Genomic DNA, 17,461 nt, shown 5'->3' on the forward strand with positions numbered 1-17,461 from the left:
TTATTCAAACAGAGGACTCAGTAAGACTCTTCATTTTTTGTCATCTGCCAAAAAGAATTTTTTCTTTTTTCAGATAACTGCATCTTTGTTCAATATACTTTCAAGAGATTCATATTGCTCTACTAAATTTATCAAATATATAAATTCTCAGCACCCTAGTGTCTTAGTGTTGAGGGATATACCTATAGAATAATGTAACCATGCCTAGCCACCTTGTATATTTTATTTGCTAGACTTCTTTTCTGAAGTGATGAAATCATCTATTTTTCTTATCATTTTGGATCAATTACTAAGTAGCACCTGCTTTTCCATTTTAGAAGACGGATAAACAGGAGAATTCAGGAAGCTTGGAGGCCGTCAATGAGTCTATTCCTCAGCCGATGCCTTTTCCACCCAGCATTATCAGGTCAGGATCCCCCAAATTAGATCCTTCCGAGGTCTACCTGAAGTCCAAGACGATATATGAAGATAAACGTAAGTCTCCAGGATTTTTTAGGATAGTGTAGAATAAAATGAACATGGATGTCAAAATGAGCTTTTCCATTCTTAGGAATCATAGTTCTTTTCCAACTACAAGTTTAAAGATGCCCATGTTACTTTTAAAAAGCAAGATAATTTTGAGGCTTCCTCATTTACCCTTTAGAAGCATTAAACACAAAAATGTGTAGTGTTAGAGCTGGAAGGGATCCTAGGAGTCATCTCATCCAGCCCTTTCCTTTGTTGGAGATCACACAGCAAAGATCAGATGGCAGAGCCAGGATTTCAGCCCCAGTCTTCTGTTTACAGATCTTTACCACACTACCTCTATTGGCATAAAACAACCACAGACCTTTCACCTGGCATCTGTAAAACAGTGAGAAACTGATATACAAAGTAAAATGATTAAAGCTATATATGCACTATGCTTTAGTTTCCTTTTTTGGAAAATTAGTTTAGATATTCCCCAGTCATCTCTTTCGGGTGGATTTCACCTACTTACCATGAACAGCATTAGCTGGGCCCTCATTGTTTCTATCTAGTCCTTGTTTTACTTCCCTCCATATTCATTTTGAACATTCTCCCTAAGATTCCAATTCTCCCTAACACTTCCCAGACTCTCAGCAGATAACCTCACCTTCCGCTTTAAAGAACATATCAGGATTCTCCAGGGGTTCTCCCCACTTTCTGATTTCTTCCTCCTCTTCATTTAGAACTTTTCTCCTTCAGTCCTATTTTGATCATTGCTAAATCCTCTAATAGCGCATTTTATAACATCCTATCTTTTCCCCAATTATCTTTGTCCCTTAAAAAAGTCTTCCTTCATTCCTTTATCTGTCTTCTTTATTATTTATATTATCTGTCTTCTGTCTGACATTCACCTTTCATTTGGAACCTTCTACAAATCTGATCCCAACCTACAATTCCCATATAAACTTGATTTCTTTTCTCTCCACTTTTCTCTCATCTCCTGCTCGTGTCACATTGCCCACACATTAAGGTCCTGCTCAAATGCTGCATCTTCCAAGAAGTTTTTCTTTATTTCTCCATCAGAAAGACTTTCTCCATCTTCTGATGCCAGAGCACATTATATTCCTCTTACATATTTCTCATTGATTAAATTGCATTCTATATGAATAGATGTTTATCTCTCCTACTAGACGGTGAAATCCTTAGGATTTTGCACACTGAATGTTTTTTGGATTGAACCAGATCTTTAAGATCCATATAGTTCTAACATTATGGAATTCTATTTAGTTGTATTTTGATGAAGTCTTACAGAAGTAATAAGTTCAAAGACAATTTTTTCTCCTAATGCAAGCTGACCTTAAAACAAGTGAAGGATTAACAGTTATCCCAAAGACTATAATCCCAAAAAGCACCAAGTGTCTGCAGGTGGAACAAAAAGCTCATTATCTGTGCATAATGAAGACCTTGTTTCCTAATACTGTCTTTGCAATTGCTTCTTATGCCTCATGAAATAAACTTGTCCAGGCAACCCCTTTCTTTGTGCTTGAAAAATGTGACTTAATTCCACAGCATTCAAGCTATTACTGAGTGTGTGAGATTGCTCACATTTCCTTTAAACATATATGTAATTTGGAATTTAATTGTTAATCTCATAAATCAGAATAAAAATTTGCTTGTAAGAATGAAGAGGTTAAGGATACCTCTAAAGGACATTCGTTGGAACTTGTTACAAACACTTTATTGAAATTTTATCTTGTGTTTGAACATATATATAAAGAGAAAATGGGTTTTCTCTCCCTTTTTCTCTGCCTGAATCTCTTACTTCTCCATTCCATCTTCCACAATACAGATGTTACTAAAATACAGGTCTGACCATGTCATTCCACTGCTTAAGAAGCTTTGGCCACTCCCTGTTACCTCTGGGTAAAACAAACTTCTTGGATTGGCATTTAAAATAATTTATAGTCTAGTTCCAGACCATTTTCTGGGATCATTGTATATTATTCTCATTCCCATTTGTACTATATGCTTCCACTAAACAGGTCCGTGTGCTATTCTCTTCTTTTTTGTCTTTGTACAGGTTGTCTCCTCATTCTTAGAATTCACAGCCTCCTCAGTTTTGCCTCTTAGAACCCTCAGCTTCTCCTCAAGGAAGCTCCATCTACTTCCACTTAAAGCCTTTCTTGAAACCTCATGGTTCCTAATGCCCTCTCCCCTACTCCCAAATCTCTTCCATTGTATTTATTTCTATAAGTTATTTATTTGCTCATCGGTGTACATGTTGCTTCTCTTTTAAAAAAAATGTACGCTCCTTGAGGTCAGGGGCTCACTTATTTTGGGTTTTTCGTCCCTGGTATTTAGCACTATTTCTGGCACATATTAGATAGATGCTTAATAAGGAAATGTTTGCTGAATAGATTAATGAATTTAAATGGTATCGGTATTTTTCCCAGCCAAATTTGAAAGTCAAAACATAAATTTTACATATGAAGTAAATTGTCTGGTATTTTAATGTTGAACTGCTGGTTAATGTAAGCCTTAAATTGTATTGTAAATGCTTGCTTTTACTAATAGCAATAATTTTTTTTTTATTTTTTTAAAAATCAACTTATAGAATCCTCCAAATAGCCATTTACAGAGGGATGCATCTCTACACACTTTGAGATAGCTTACATGTGTCAATACTGTATTTTCTCTCATTTCCTGGACTCCTGAAATCCTTGCCTAACTATCAAATTCACATTTTATTTTGCCACCACATAACAAATATTAATTAGTTGGCTTTGTTATTTGTTGTATCAAGGATAGTTGCACTAACTGGAGTTATTTGAATTTGATGTTAACTTGCTGCCAGGCAGACATGCTAGTAAGAAAACGATAGGACACTAGGTCTAGGACATATGTAGCATAGCTTGGCAGTTTACATTTTTCTTATCATGTTAATGCTCAATCTCAAACTGATTTTAAATCTCAAAGTTAATAATTATACTGCAGGACTACAAAATATTAGCTGTTCAACATTAGTTTTTCTGTTTTATTCTGTTTGTCATTTGAGATCAAATAAAAATTCCACCTTTTCTTCTTTCACTTAGCTCCAAACACCAAGGATTTGGATGTTTTCCTTCGAAAACAGGAATCAGGCTTTGGCTTTAGGGTCCTAGGAGGGGATGGACCTGATCAATCTGTAAGTTGTTGACTTGGAATTTGGAAATATATGGTACTTTCCAATTGTTTGTTCCCCCTATGTTATTATCATAAATTCTCTTTTTTTTTCTCTTGAGCATTTTGATTAATAAATAGAGTTGGTCAACTTAGAGATTTTGTTTCTCTATGGTCCTATTGACATTTATTTTTGGAGAGAAAAACTTGATAAATGTAAAATAAAAAAAATAAACTTTACCTTTTAATAATATAAGCATCACACACTGAGCTGCATTTTATAAAATATAATGGTATACTTGTATTCTGATTCATTATATTTACCAAAGATTTTACCATCCCATCAGACAAATAAATTTTAATTCAAGTTGAAATGGCTATAGGGAAGTGGTCAGACCCTGGGAATATTTTAACAAGATATACCTGTTTCTTGCTGGATAGATATTTTCAGTCTACTGGGGTTCAGGTTGCCAAAGCATTTTTAAAAAATCAGCTCAGACAACCTGAGAAACATCCTTATTCTCTTTCCAATACCAAGACTGAACTACACAGATATCCAAAGGAATCTGTTCATTAGAACCTAATTATAGCTGACATATTGGATCTATCCTGCTATGTCAACCAACCCCACATGGAAATATTTGGGGGTTTTGGTAGATTTCTAGTTAATAATAAAAATATTTTAAATAAGGCAACCATGTTATGGTATCTTTTAACAAAAGTATTTTTAATGATTGTTTTTAGATGAAAGATAACCATTTATTCTTTTTCCTCAACAAATGTTTCATGGTAGTAAACTGTTAGCTTGCTATGGCAGTCATCTACATTTGGATATGGATTCATCCCTCTGTTGCCCTTGTGACAATAGAGAAACAATGTCCTGATGGTAGCAAGCAGAGACTTTGTTCTAAACAGCTGTTACATGAGAGTGTGTTTTCTGGGTGTAGCAGTTCCTCTGGCTAAATAGACTGGGATGTGGTGCCTTCTCTCTTTGTACTCATCCCTGTGGTGAAAGTAAAGGAGAATGGTTTTGAGGAGTTCCCATCATTTCAATGACTGAGATTATCTAGTGTCATTTTCACAGTGGATAACTTTCTGAGATGGGACAGTTTTTCTTTTTGGATTTAAAAACCATATTATAGTTTGCCTAACATTCAATTTTAATGAAAATTTGACTAGTAACTGATCTAAGGAGATAGTTTAGACCAACCCATAGTTATTTGTATTTCATCAGATATACATTGGAGCTATCATTCCCCTGGGAGCCGCTGAGAAAGATGGTCGACTTCGTGCTGCTGACGAACTCATGTGCATTGATGGGATTCCTGTTAAAGGAAAATCACACAAACAAGTTTTGGATTTGATGACAACTGCTGCTCGAAACGGCCATGTATTGCTTACTGTTAGAAGAAAGATCTTCTATGGTGGTATGTCAGTCTCATTGTGGTATTAACAGACCACCTTCTTTCCATGGTGTACTTTCAGTTCTTTGGTCATTTGCATCACAACACAAAATAGGACTGCACATTGTTTATACTTTTGGGTCTGTGTATTACAGGCAGTTGTTCAGACCACTTACATCTGTTTGCCATTCACCTAATTTCATTTTCTGCCTTTTATTTGGGAGTTCTTATATGTACTGGCTTTTGTAATTTCTTACCTATGATATTCTATCCTCTCTCTTTCCATGTGTTTGCACAGGCTCTCCTTCAGATCTGCAATGCACCCCATGCTCACTTTTGCTCCATTGAATCCCTAATTTCCTTCATAAGTAAACTCAAATGCCTCCTCGACTTAAGATCTTTCCTGATCTCCCTTATTAGCTAGTTTGTTCTTCCAAATTGTCTTATAATAATTTTGCATTTATTGTGTGTGTGTATATACAGAAGTGTATGTATTTGTGTGTGTGTTGCCTTACACATAAGTCTGTCTTATGGATGGTATGGAGCAGGCTTTTTCATGTAGATTATAAACCCCTTGAGGGCAGGAATTATTTCATTTTGGTTTTACTTTTTTCTGTGCCTGGCACAGAGCAAAAATGTTCAGTTGATAAAATACGTGTATGTTGAGAGCTGTGTGCTTGTCACTGTAAGAAACTCCCATTGTCACCGAAGATATGCAGTTCATCTAAAACTCAGTCTTGGGAGTAGTAGCCTGGACCAATAGAAGGATGTGATCACATAATTTATGTGTCAGAGACAAGACATTAACCAAGGCCTTCCTGGTTCTTTTCTGTACTTGCCTTTGTATGTGTATACACACGCGCATGAGTGTAGTAATTTTATAAGAAATTTGGTCCATGATTTCTTTATTCTTAATCTCTTATTTTGGTTTGTCATAATTTGATAATGAGGTTTGAATTCCCCAACTTTTTATTTTTTATTTCTTCTTGTCTCTTAGCAAGAAAACTACTCTTTTCAATTATGATTTTAACTACTAAATATTGGATACATATCTATTAAGACATGCTATGTATTTGTGTCCATATATATATGAATGAATGAATAAATAAGCCTTTATTGAGGGCTTACTCTATGCCAGTCTGTAACAGTCAACTGCTAAATGCTAGGGATACAAATACAAAAGAGAGAGATGGGCCCTGCCCTCAAGGAGCTTATTTTTACTACCAGGAAAGAACACATATAGGGCAGTGATCATCAAAGACTGTGTCATTACTTTCCCTTTTTGCAATTATAGTGATCAATATAATGGCAAAGGAGGAGCAAAGTAGTGTGGCATATAAAGAAGATATCAAAGTTGGGTGTCTAAGGCTTGAGATTTGTTAGGGGTAAATTTTATATATATATATATTTTTTTTTTTAAGTTGCCAGGGATTTAAATTCTAAATCCCAATGAAATACTCAAGTCAGAATGGAATTTTATGGTGTTTTATTTATAATAGAAGGAAGAAATTAAGAATAAGAGAGAGAGAGAGAGAGAGAGAGAGAGAGAGGAAAAAGGGAAGGATAGCTACCCTGGCCTGGTCTGAACCCAGCAGGAGTTCAGAGGCCTCAGTCAAGGAGTCTCTCCAGAGGCTAGTAACTCCAGAAAGCCAAGGGAAAGGAGTCACAAGAGATGGGCCTTTCCAGAGGCTGTTGTCTCCAGATAAGCCAAGGAAAGGGGAGTCAGCCTTATCACTCACCACGTGATCATCTAAGGGAAGCAGTCTCAGGTCTCATGCTTGAGCTCCTCCGCAGTCGAGTTCCATGGCCAAGTCACTCTCACCGGAAGTGATGCGAAATATAAAGTCGGTTCTTTATGTCACTTCCTGTGTCTTACATGTACCAATAACGGCTTAAACTTGGGTTTGGATGGCCCAGGGGGTCAGTCAGTTGTTTCTGATTTGTTACTTGCTAGCACACGCAAGTCATAGACCTTCCTCCCCCACACTTAATCCTTAAGTGGGGTGCCTACATTCCTGGTTGCTAAAATTCTAAAGAATAAGCAGGGTAGAGTAAATCTAAAATTCACACTACACTTACTTATTTATTGCCAATCATCAGGGACTCAGGGCAGCAGCTAAAGGTCCATTTGAGAGAAGTCAGAGGTAAGAGTGGTAGCCCTGCCAGAGCAAGCATGTATGTGTCTGTATTTCTGTCCCTTGCTTCCATTATCTTTTTAGTTTTGTGTTATTATGATTAAAATTATTTTGGAAACCAGTTTTGGGTAAGAATATCAGTTTATTGATCAGGCTAGCATTATAACCAATAAAGTGATAGCTCAGAGTCCCCCTCCAATGACCAAAGACCTGGCATACCCCTCAGACAGATGTATAAAATAGTATTTTAGGAGCTCATCATTCAGTCTCTCAATGAATATTGGAAGGCATCTCTAATTAGCAAATAGGTAATTAGGAGGTAGGTAATTAGGAGGTAGTCCAACAAACTATCCATTCCTCATTCCCATGTGATGGGAGTCTAGTAGGCAAGAAAAGAATCTTTGTCTTACACTTCTGTTGACCCAATTCTGTTAAAAGAGAAGACATTTATTGGGATTCCTTAGGACAAAGAAAATGCAAAAAAGCAGTTGACTGGTGCACGTGATTCAAAGCCCTGGCATATCGATTCTTTCCAATATATAGGAACTGAATGGAACCTTTCTAACCCAGGGCCCTGATGTATGAATTAAATACAGGATATAAAAAAGCAAATTCTCACAATATCCCTCTATTAGAATGCAAGTGCCATGAAATTAAAAATTGTTTTCTTTTGTCTTTGAATCCCCAATATCAGCACTGTCCATAACACATTAGTACTTAATAATGAGTGCTTTTTAATTTTTTCTTTGAAATACTCAAATTAATCTGTCTGTTCTCTGATTTTGGCAGTTCTTTCCAGTTATGTATATTACAACCAATTCTTGCTTTCCCATCCTTTGTGACTATGTCCATATTCTCCAAAAAAATTCACCTAGAGATGCCACCCAGCATGTTTATGGCCTTCCTTTTTTCTTTCCTACATCACTAGGGTACCAGTGGAGCCCTGTGTGTATCCACCTATAGTCATTCACTTTTGCCACATGACCAGCCCATCTCTTAATATTTTGATGGCATTCTTTACCCTTGTTTTTCTTCAGAGTTTCTTATTGGCTCCATGTTGTAATGTAATCTGTTCACACTCACCATGTGCCTTTCCATTTATCTGGGGTGGTACTTATTTTTAATTCTTCAGAGACAGTGGTGGTGCAGGGTTCATTGCTTTATAGCAACAGCACTGAAATGTCTGTACTGAAAAAATGGACCTGTGCTTTGCAATTTCCTGAAAGCAATGTAGCTCTTCTCCTACTTGATTTCAGCACTAAACCTAGGTAATTGTCCATGCATGTTGTCTGTTCCAGATATACCTTTTGTTGGGCAAGCTCTATATGGTAGCCATTCAGAGACACATTGAAATCTGAGTAGTAGATATTCTATCTTTCTTATATACATGGAAAGGCCATACTCCTTTGAATGATATCTTCCAGGAATTTCAGCGGTGTATAAGAATTGATTCAATCAACAGTGTTATCGGCAAATAGGAACCTCCAGTGGATCCAATAATCCATTGAGAATCCCTCCTCAAGTGATAGTCTGCTAGATCTCTATCCCAATGACAGTTACTTTTGTCACCTACATACATCTTCTTGTTCATGCTTTGCCTCGTGTTTGTCAGAGGATTATCAAACCAGGGTTATTTCCATAGTTTTATCTTTGAAGGATTACTGAATGCTCTTCACAGATGAATGGAAGATAACTTGTTGTAACAGAGCCTGTAAGGCACAGTTTTGGTCTACCAAGTAGAACACTATTTTGTACTCAGTAAGCAATAACCCAAGCGGGACCACAGATTCTCTACATCTTTCAGTTTGTGAGGAAATGTTAAAGATGCTACCTCTGTGTGGAGACACCAAGATGGCAGAGAAGGTACACAGACCCATTTGAGCTCTACCAAATTATCCTCAAAAAAGTAGGATGTAGCACCCCACAACGAATTCTGGAGTAATAAAATACACAAAAAGATGAGGTGATGTCCTTATTTCAGTCCAAAACAACTTAGAGGGTCAACATGAGGTGTTTTTGCACCAGGGTGGAAGTGGCATGCAAAGTAGTGAGCCAGGGCAAGACCCACCACAGCAATGGGCTTTGGGCACAACTGAAGCAGAAGCAAAGGCAGTCAAAGCTCTCAGCCACAGATGGTATGAGGGGCAGGGCAACTGCTCAGAAGGAGAATGCAGAGGTCCCTTTGCTAGCTTTCAGTGCAAGACTCAGGTCATATTGTGTGAATATTGGATTTAGCTATCTCCTGATTGTAACAATGAAGATACTTAGCTCTTCCTTTATTGGGAAGATTGAATTGTAATCCACAATCTATTTTTAGATTTTAATCCCCAAAAGGTTGTAACTCAGTATTTTAATTAGATCTACCCATTTTAATCTACAAAAATGTGTGAACTAACTCCTAAAAGTGTGAACTAGCTACTAACGGTGCAAACTAACTACAAAAGGTGTGATCTAACCAAATAAAAGGTATAATCTAACCATAGAATGTGTGAACTAAAGAGTGGGCAGTCCTGGAGAGGAGCATCTGCTGTGATTGGTAGACATGAAATTTAGGGGAGATTACACAAGAGAAAAAGATCTTTAAAAAAGAAGACCACAGAGGCCAGAAGGGATAGAATATTTGAGATTCAATAAGCAATTTGAGATAAAAGGGACTCTGACTCAGAGTTGGACTGGAGGATCACTCTCTCGAGCTTGGAGTGAAGAGTCACTCGGAGGAGAGGCTGGAAGGCAGACACTGGGACTTGGCTGTGGAACTGGACCCCTAGAGGAACTCGTGCAGAAGACCTCAGACTGCTTTCCTTTTAGATGGTCTCCATGGTGAATGATAGGCTGACTTAGTGATCCTGCTTTTCTGGAGGTGTAAACCTCCAAGAACAGCCCATCGTCTTTAGACTCTTTTCCCTGATTAGGGCCTTAGAATTTCTATCTGGCTCAGCTGGAGTTTTCTCTCTCTCTCTCTCTCTCTCTCTCTCTCTCTCTCTCTCTCTCTCTCTCTCTCTCTCTCTCTCTCTCTATCTCTCTCTCTCTCTCATATTACTTAATATCTTCTCTCTATTGTAAAAATAAACTACTATAAATTACATTTTACTTTAGTAATTCATTTTGGAATTTAGAAATTAAATCCCTGGCAACCACCAATTTAAATATTCAGAGTCCAACCACATTAAAAATTTAACAAATTATTTAGCGACCACGAATTTCAGAAAAAGATGTTTGCTATCTCCTTGAACCCAGATAATGAACTCTTTGAAGAAAAAGATGCTTGCAGAAACTTACACTGCATCAAAAAGATCTAGAATGAACTTTTGGGTGCAATCAATTGAACAAAAGGGGATTGATCTTTCATTGTAAATGTATACTTTTATGCCAAATGGGACTGCCCCCTAATTTGATTTTTTGTCAATGCACCTAGCAAAACACTGGTTTTGCTTTCTCTCTTTTCTGTTTCTCTTTAACTATTATAATTTCCTCTTAGAAACTAAAATATTATATAGATCTGTAGTTAGAAGGTTTTAGGACTACAAGATGATTCTGTTAAATGATCAGTGGGGATACTAGTCTCCCAATGATCATACGGGGGGATTGTGAAAATTGGATTTAGCTATCTCCAGATTGTAACAATGAAGATACTTAGTTCTTCCTTTATTGTGAAGATTAAATTGTAATCCACAATCTATTTTTAAATTTTAATCCTCAGAAGGTGGTAACTCAGTATTTGAAGTAGATCTACCCATTTTAATCTACAAAAAGTATAAACTCAGTATTTGAAGTAGATCTTGAAGTAGATGCTACATCCAAAATCTCCAAGAAAAATGGAATTGCCCTTAGACCCAAATAAAATTAATGAAGGAATTTCCAAATAAAATGAGAGGTAGAAGAAAAATTGGGCAAAGAAGTGAGAATGATACAGGAAAATTGGGGGGGGGGGGAGTCAGTAGCTCAGTAAAAAAGACAGGAAAAAATACTAAAGAAATTAATACTTAAAAAAAAAACAAATAAGTCAATTGGCAAAAGCACAAAAATCCAATGGAGACAACTTCTTAAAAAGCAGAATTAGCCATATCGAAAAAGAAGTATACACATTCACTGAGGAAAAGAAATCTTTACAAAGTAGAATTGCCAAATGGAAAAAGGAGGTACAAATCTTCACTCAAGAAAATCATGTCATAAAAATTAGAATTGGGCAAGTGGAAGAAAGTTAATGACTCCGTGAGACATCAAGAAACAATCAGACAAAGTCAAAATAATTCCAAAATAGAAGAAAATGTAAACTATTTCATCAGAAAAACAGATTATCTGGAAAATAAATCCAGGAGGGATATTCTTAGAATTATTTGGCAACTGGAAGCTGTTATCAAAAAAAGCTTAGACATCATCTTTCAAGAAATTATAGAAAACTTCCCTGACATTCTAGAAACAGAGGGTAAAAGAAACAGAATCCATTGGCACCTCCTGAAAGAGATCTCCTAAGGATAATTCCCAGGAATATTGTAACCAAATTGTAGAACAACTCTTGAGATATACCACCCACATCTATCAGATTGGATCTTATGACAGAAAAGGAAAATGACAAAATTTGGAAGGGATGTAGGACTGTTGGGAGAGTTGTAAACTGATTCAGTCATTTTAGGGAGAAATTGGATTTATGCCTAAAGGGTCATAAAACAGAACCTACCTTTTGACCCAGCAATACTATTACTTACTAGGTTTTTATCCCAAAAATATTAAAAACAAAAACAGGGAAGGACTTATATATTTACAAAAATATTTAAAGCAGTTCTTGCGGTGGGGGACAAAGAAGGGGAAATTGAAGGGATACTCATCAGTTAGGGAATGGCTAAGTTATAGTATATGATTGTAATGAAATACTATTGTGCTATAAAAAATGACAAGCAGGAGGAGCTCAGAAAAACCTGAAAACACTTACACAAACTGAAGCAGAGTAAAATAAGCAAAACCTGGAAAACATTGTACACAGTAACAGGAGTACTGTACAATGGACAACTGTAAATAATTTAGCTTTTCTCACCAGTACAATGATCCAAAACAATCCCAAAGGACTCAATTAAAAAAAAATTACATCTGCTTCCAAAGAAAAAGAACTGATAAGATTCTGAATCCTCTAGTCCAAAGCAAACTTTCTAAACTTTCTTAATGTTTTTATTCAAACCTCCTTACACAAAAGGATTAATATGGAAAAATGTTTTACATGATTTTGTACAATCACTTACATGATTGCACATGTAAAATCGATATGAAATTGCTTACCATCTCAAAGAGATGGCTGTTGAGGTGGGTGAGGATACAGAGAATTCGATACTCAAAATTCTTTGAAAAATGATGGAAATTATTTTTACATATAATAGGAAGAAAAAATAGAATGAAAGTTTTTTTTAAATGTTATCTTTGTGGAATCTTTTTTTTGAAAGCCTGCTCTGGTTCCCAACTAATGCTATCATCATGGATGCCCTCAAATCATGTTTAGATGATTGATCATTAGGAAGATTTTGATAAGAGCATAGGCATATAGGTTGATAATTGTTTATGTTTTCTGAGTGACTTTTTAACATCATTACAGTCTGAGATCTTTTTCCATATCTTCTTCCTTTAGATTCCTTTTAAATTGGCCTTTCAGAACTCTTACAAGTATATCCCTGTAGTACCATTTCACAGTTCTTCTGAATGTACCCTAGGGACTCTGAGGGTAGTTCTTCGGTCTTCAGTGGGAAAAAAAAAATTCACAACAATTTGTGCGATTTCCTTTACATATACATGAATACATAACAACTCTCAATAAATGAACCAGCCCATTCAGTATTTTAAAATTATACATGAAATGACCATAAGATCTCTCTTGTGAGAAAAGAAATAGACAAAAAAAGTGAATTTAAAATTCCATTTTCAGAATGGCAAGTAATCATAATGTGATTTTTACATGGCATTTTGTAGTTTCCAAAGCTCTTCACATATATTATCTTACTTTATCTTTCCAACAATCTTGTGAGATGTGTAATTTTTATCCCATTTTTATAAATGAGGAAAACTGACACTGAGAGTAATTAAGTGATTTGCTCTGCTTCACACAGTTAATAAGTGTCTGAGACAATTTTGAACTCAAGTCTTCCTGACTCCCACCCAGTACTAAATGTCTACTGAGTGTCAGTCACTGTGCTAGGTGTTAGAGATAGAAAGACAAAAAGAAATAATACTTTTTCTCAAAAATCATACATACATACTATAATAGTATGGTATACTATTATAATAGGAAGGTAAACAATAACTTAAAAGAAGTAGATACAAAATAGATACAGCACAAAATAATTTTTTGAGGAGACAAAGGCACCAAAAACATCTAAAACAATCAGCTGGCTCCCTTTCCTATTCAATTTCTGTTGAACAAATTAGGCCCGTCCAGATGGGCATTACCCCACCAGGTCCCAGTAATACATATAAGTTCAAATTTGCTTCTTTCCACAAGGACCTTCATCTGCTTCATCTTACTGATACTACTCAGCTCTGTCTTGGATTTTGTCTTCCATGAACTTCCAAGTGACTCAATGGCTGCTTTTCTTTCTCCATTTAACTTGGTTAATAAACACTTTTCCTTCCTATCCCTTTCTTTTGAACTTAAAGCCATTTGGATCAAATTTTGATTTGCCAGACACCAGGCAAATATATTCTTAACAGCCTTTCTCTGTCCAGGAGACTTACCATTTTATTTCTTTATTTTAAGTTGTTGTCTGGAAATCAGGATGGCATTCTCAGCATCTTACCTTCTTCTTAACCAGATGCTCTCTTCATAAATTTACGTTGCTCTTTTTCAACTTTACACCACTTTTGCTCCCTTATGACCTTCAGTTCCTTGCCTAAGACTCCATAGTCTTTGGTAATATTTTCAGAATTCCTTCTAGAAGGAACATTTATGTTGGTGTGAATAGCAAAAGTAGCCTCTGTTTTTGTTTTAGATATTTTTTTTCCCTCAAAACCAGAGTGGCTCTTTTCCCTTTTTTCCTTTGGGTGACATTCTCCCATTCTTCTCAATTAAAGTATGTTTTGTCATACCTCTTTTTCATACTTTTTGTTCATATTTTTTTTCTTTTTCCCCAACCCTCACAAGACCCCTCAGAGAGATGAATTTTTTTTAACCCTTACCTTCTGTCTTAGAATTAATACTAAGTATTGATTCCAAGATAGAAGATTGGTAAGGGCTAGACAATGGGAATTAAGTGACTTGCCCAAGGTCACACAGCTAGGAAGTGTCTGAGGCCCCATTTAAACCCAGGACTTCACATCTATAGGCCTAGTTCTCTATCCACTGAGCCACCTTGCTGCCCCCATATTGATTTTTAAATCCAGGAAAAATAAAATTTTAAATTTAATAAAATTTATACACAGTTGAATCTAGTCATGACTATGTACAGTGAATCCTTCACATTGAAATTGCACTGGGGCAGCTATGTGGCTCAGTGGATAGAAAGTTAGACCTAGAGATGGGAGGTCTTGGGTTCAAATGTGGCCTCAAACACTTTGTAGCTGTGTGACCCTGGGCAACAAGTTACTTAACCCCAATTACCCAACCCATACCACTCTTCTGCCTTTGAACCAATACTTAGTATTAATTCTAAGACAGAAGGTAAGGATTTTAAATTTAAAAGGGGGAGGGGGGAGAGAAATAGCATATAAAAGCTAGAGGTTTCTCTCCCCTTACCCCCAAAAGCATAAAAAGTATCAAAGGTTTTTAGTCTACAATTGTTGCATAAACTTCTATTCAAATGATCTCAAGTTCCTTCTCCCTTAGTAATTGGAGGATGATCATACTTCTGAACATCTATAAATATAAAGTTACTATTGCTGTATTTCTAATCCTGTATTCAAAGTGCCCTTTGATATTTAACTCCAAACTTATGTACTTAGTTTAAGAATTCCTCTTAAGGAGGAATTCTCATTATAAAGTATTTGTTACAAGAAATCACATTTTACACTCAGCTGTTCAGCTGAGCAATACCTTCTCATTGTGTCAGAATTAATCATGTGGTATATGTTGGTGATGGAATACTATTGTGCTCAAAGGAACAATGAATTGGAGGAATTCCATGGGGAGTGGAACGACCTCCAGTAATTGATGCAGAGTGAGAGAAGCAGAACCAGGAAAACATTGTACACAGAGACTGATACACTGTGATACAATCGAATATGATGGACTTCTCCATTAGTGGCAATGCAGTGATCCTGAGCAATTCAGGGGGATTTACAAGAGGGAGCACTGTTCACATTCAGAGGGGAAACTGAGAGCAGAAGCACAGAGGAGGAGCAACTGCTTGATTGCATGGATTGATGGGGGTGTGAGTGGGGATGTGGACTCCCAGTGATCGTCCTAGTGTAGGCATCAATGGCATGAAAAAAAGGTTTTGATCAGTGACGCATGTAAAGCCCAGTGGAGTTGCGAGTCAGTTATAGGGAGGGGGGTAGAGGAGGAATATGATTCTTGTAGCCAGGGAATGATGTCCTAAATTGACCAATTAAATAAAACTTAAAAAAAAAAGGCAAAATAAAGATCTTTGGGAACCTGAAATTGGAAAGCATCTGCCCAGACAATATAAGTGTATTTAGGGTACGAAGGAAATGGGTGAATGGGGAAAAAAATCTTTATATCAAATTTGTCTAATAAGAGTTTTGGTAACCAAAATATACAATCTTTGTGTTTATGTATGTATGTAGGTGTCTGTGTGTGTATATACATATACTTATGACTAGTAGCCATTCTCTGGCAGATAAATGGTTCTAGGATATGAACAATCAGTTCTTTTGCTTAACATAATTTCCCAAATAGATGTTAAAATAATTTTTAACTTTTTTTTTTTTCATTTTGAGCTCCAAATTTTCTCCCTTCCTCATTAAGAAGGCAGGCAAATTTGAGAAAGGCCCACAAAACATATTTTCATCTTAGTCATATTGTAAAAGAAAACACAGACCAAAAATAAAATTAAATTAAAAAAGTTAAAAAAAATTAATAATGTGTGTTATAGAGAAGCAACCTGAAGAGGATGATTCGCAGACCTTCATTTCAACACAGAATGGATCTCCCCGACTGAACCGGGCAGAGGGGACAAGCCGACCTCCTCAGGAGCCCTATGATGTTGTCTTACAGCGCAAAGAAAATGAAGGATTTGGTTTTGTCATCCTTACCTCCAAAAACAAACCACCTCCTGGAGGTAAGGGCTCTTATATAACTTTTTTCTCAATTTTTCTCCTTGTCTTTTCTTATGAGTCTCCTGTTGGGCTTCATGAGACTAATTATGATTTATGCTATTGATGTTATGATTTATTATATTGGTGAATATTTCAGAGAATGATGAGTATTTTCCTTATTTATTTTTAAAAGCTATAAAACCTGTATCAACCTAAAAGTTTCTTGGAGGTTTCAGAGTACAATTGAGCTCATATTGATTCTTTTTATTTCCTCTTTACAAACTCAAGAAAATAAATATTAATCACTCTATCTGCATCAGGATTATGGCACCATACCCCAGAATGTCTCAGAATCCTGACTTAATGGATTCAGTGAAAAGTGTAAAGGACAGAGACTTCAAATTTACAATAAGAAATCTCTCTGGAAATGGAAATCATCAAGTACAGTGCTGATAGCAATTGGAAAACAAACCTAGATTCTGAAATATCATGAAAGAAATGTTTCCTCCTATGTCATTTAAAAATAATTGTTTGGTTTATGGTATTTGATTCCTTTGTTGAAAGATGAAAGGCATTTCTCCTTAAATATATGTTCTTTTTAAAGGTAAATTTTAGTTTTGTTTGTAAATTTGTCTCATTTGAATATATAAATAAATAAACATCACTAGCACATTTTGGGAGCATAGTCTCTTCTGAGAGATAAAGATGGTTTAGAATCTCTCAGAAAAGGAAATGATTATCCATGCAACATCCAATAATATTAACATTTTCAATAGAAATGCCACATTCAGAGATATTAGTATTGAAGAAATTCATGTTTGATTTGGATGTTAAAAAATGATTATCTTAAATATGTTAAAATTAAGAGGAAATTGACATTATGATTTTTTTTCTAAACTTTGTTAACATAATAATCTCTCTGCCAGTGTGTCTGATCTTCCTGCTGGATAATGAGATATATTTAAACTAATACCTTTCTAGGAAAACAACACTTTCAGGAAAAGAATTGTAAGCCAAACCATTTTACGAAACCATTTCTAAAATTTATGTGAATGTATGATGGAAGATGTTATCATGGCATAGATGTATTATTACCATAGTACCAGGTCACTGCTTCCTGATACT

General features: G+C 35.9%; 1 protein-coding gene across 2 annotated transcripts in view; it reads left to right on the forward strand.

Moving 5' to 3' along the window:
- Nucleotides 1–17,461, forward strand: part of MAGI3 (membrane associated guanylate kinase, WW and PDZ domain containing 3) — a 243,382-nt gene that overhangs the window by 177,509 nt on the left and 48,412 nt on the right. For both annotated transcript variants that reach the window (XM_001381996.5, XM_007485160.3), the window contains exons 12-15: nt 318–474; nt 3,540–3,631; nt 4,841–5,033; nt 16,174–16,359. In XM_001381996.5, coding sequence (XP_001382033.1) covers nt 318–474; nt 3,540–3,631; nt 4,841–5,033; nt 16,174–16,359 — 628 coding nt within the window. The remainder of the gene's footprint in view (nt 1–317; nt 475–3,539; nt 3,632–4,840; nt 5,034–16,173; nt 16,360–17,461) is intronic.

This window comes from Monodelphis domestica, chromosome 2 (assembly GCF_027887165.1).
Source record: "Monodelphis domestica isolate mMonDom1 chromosome 2, mMonDom1.pri, whole genome shotgun sequence".
In the NCBI taxonomy this organism is placed as follows: Eukaryota; Metazoa; Chordata; class Mammalia; order Didelphimorphia; family Didelphidae; genus Monodelphis; species Monodelphis domestica.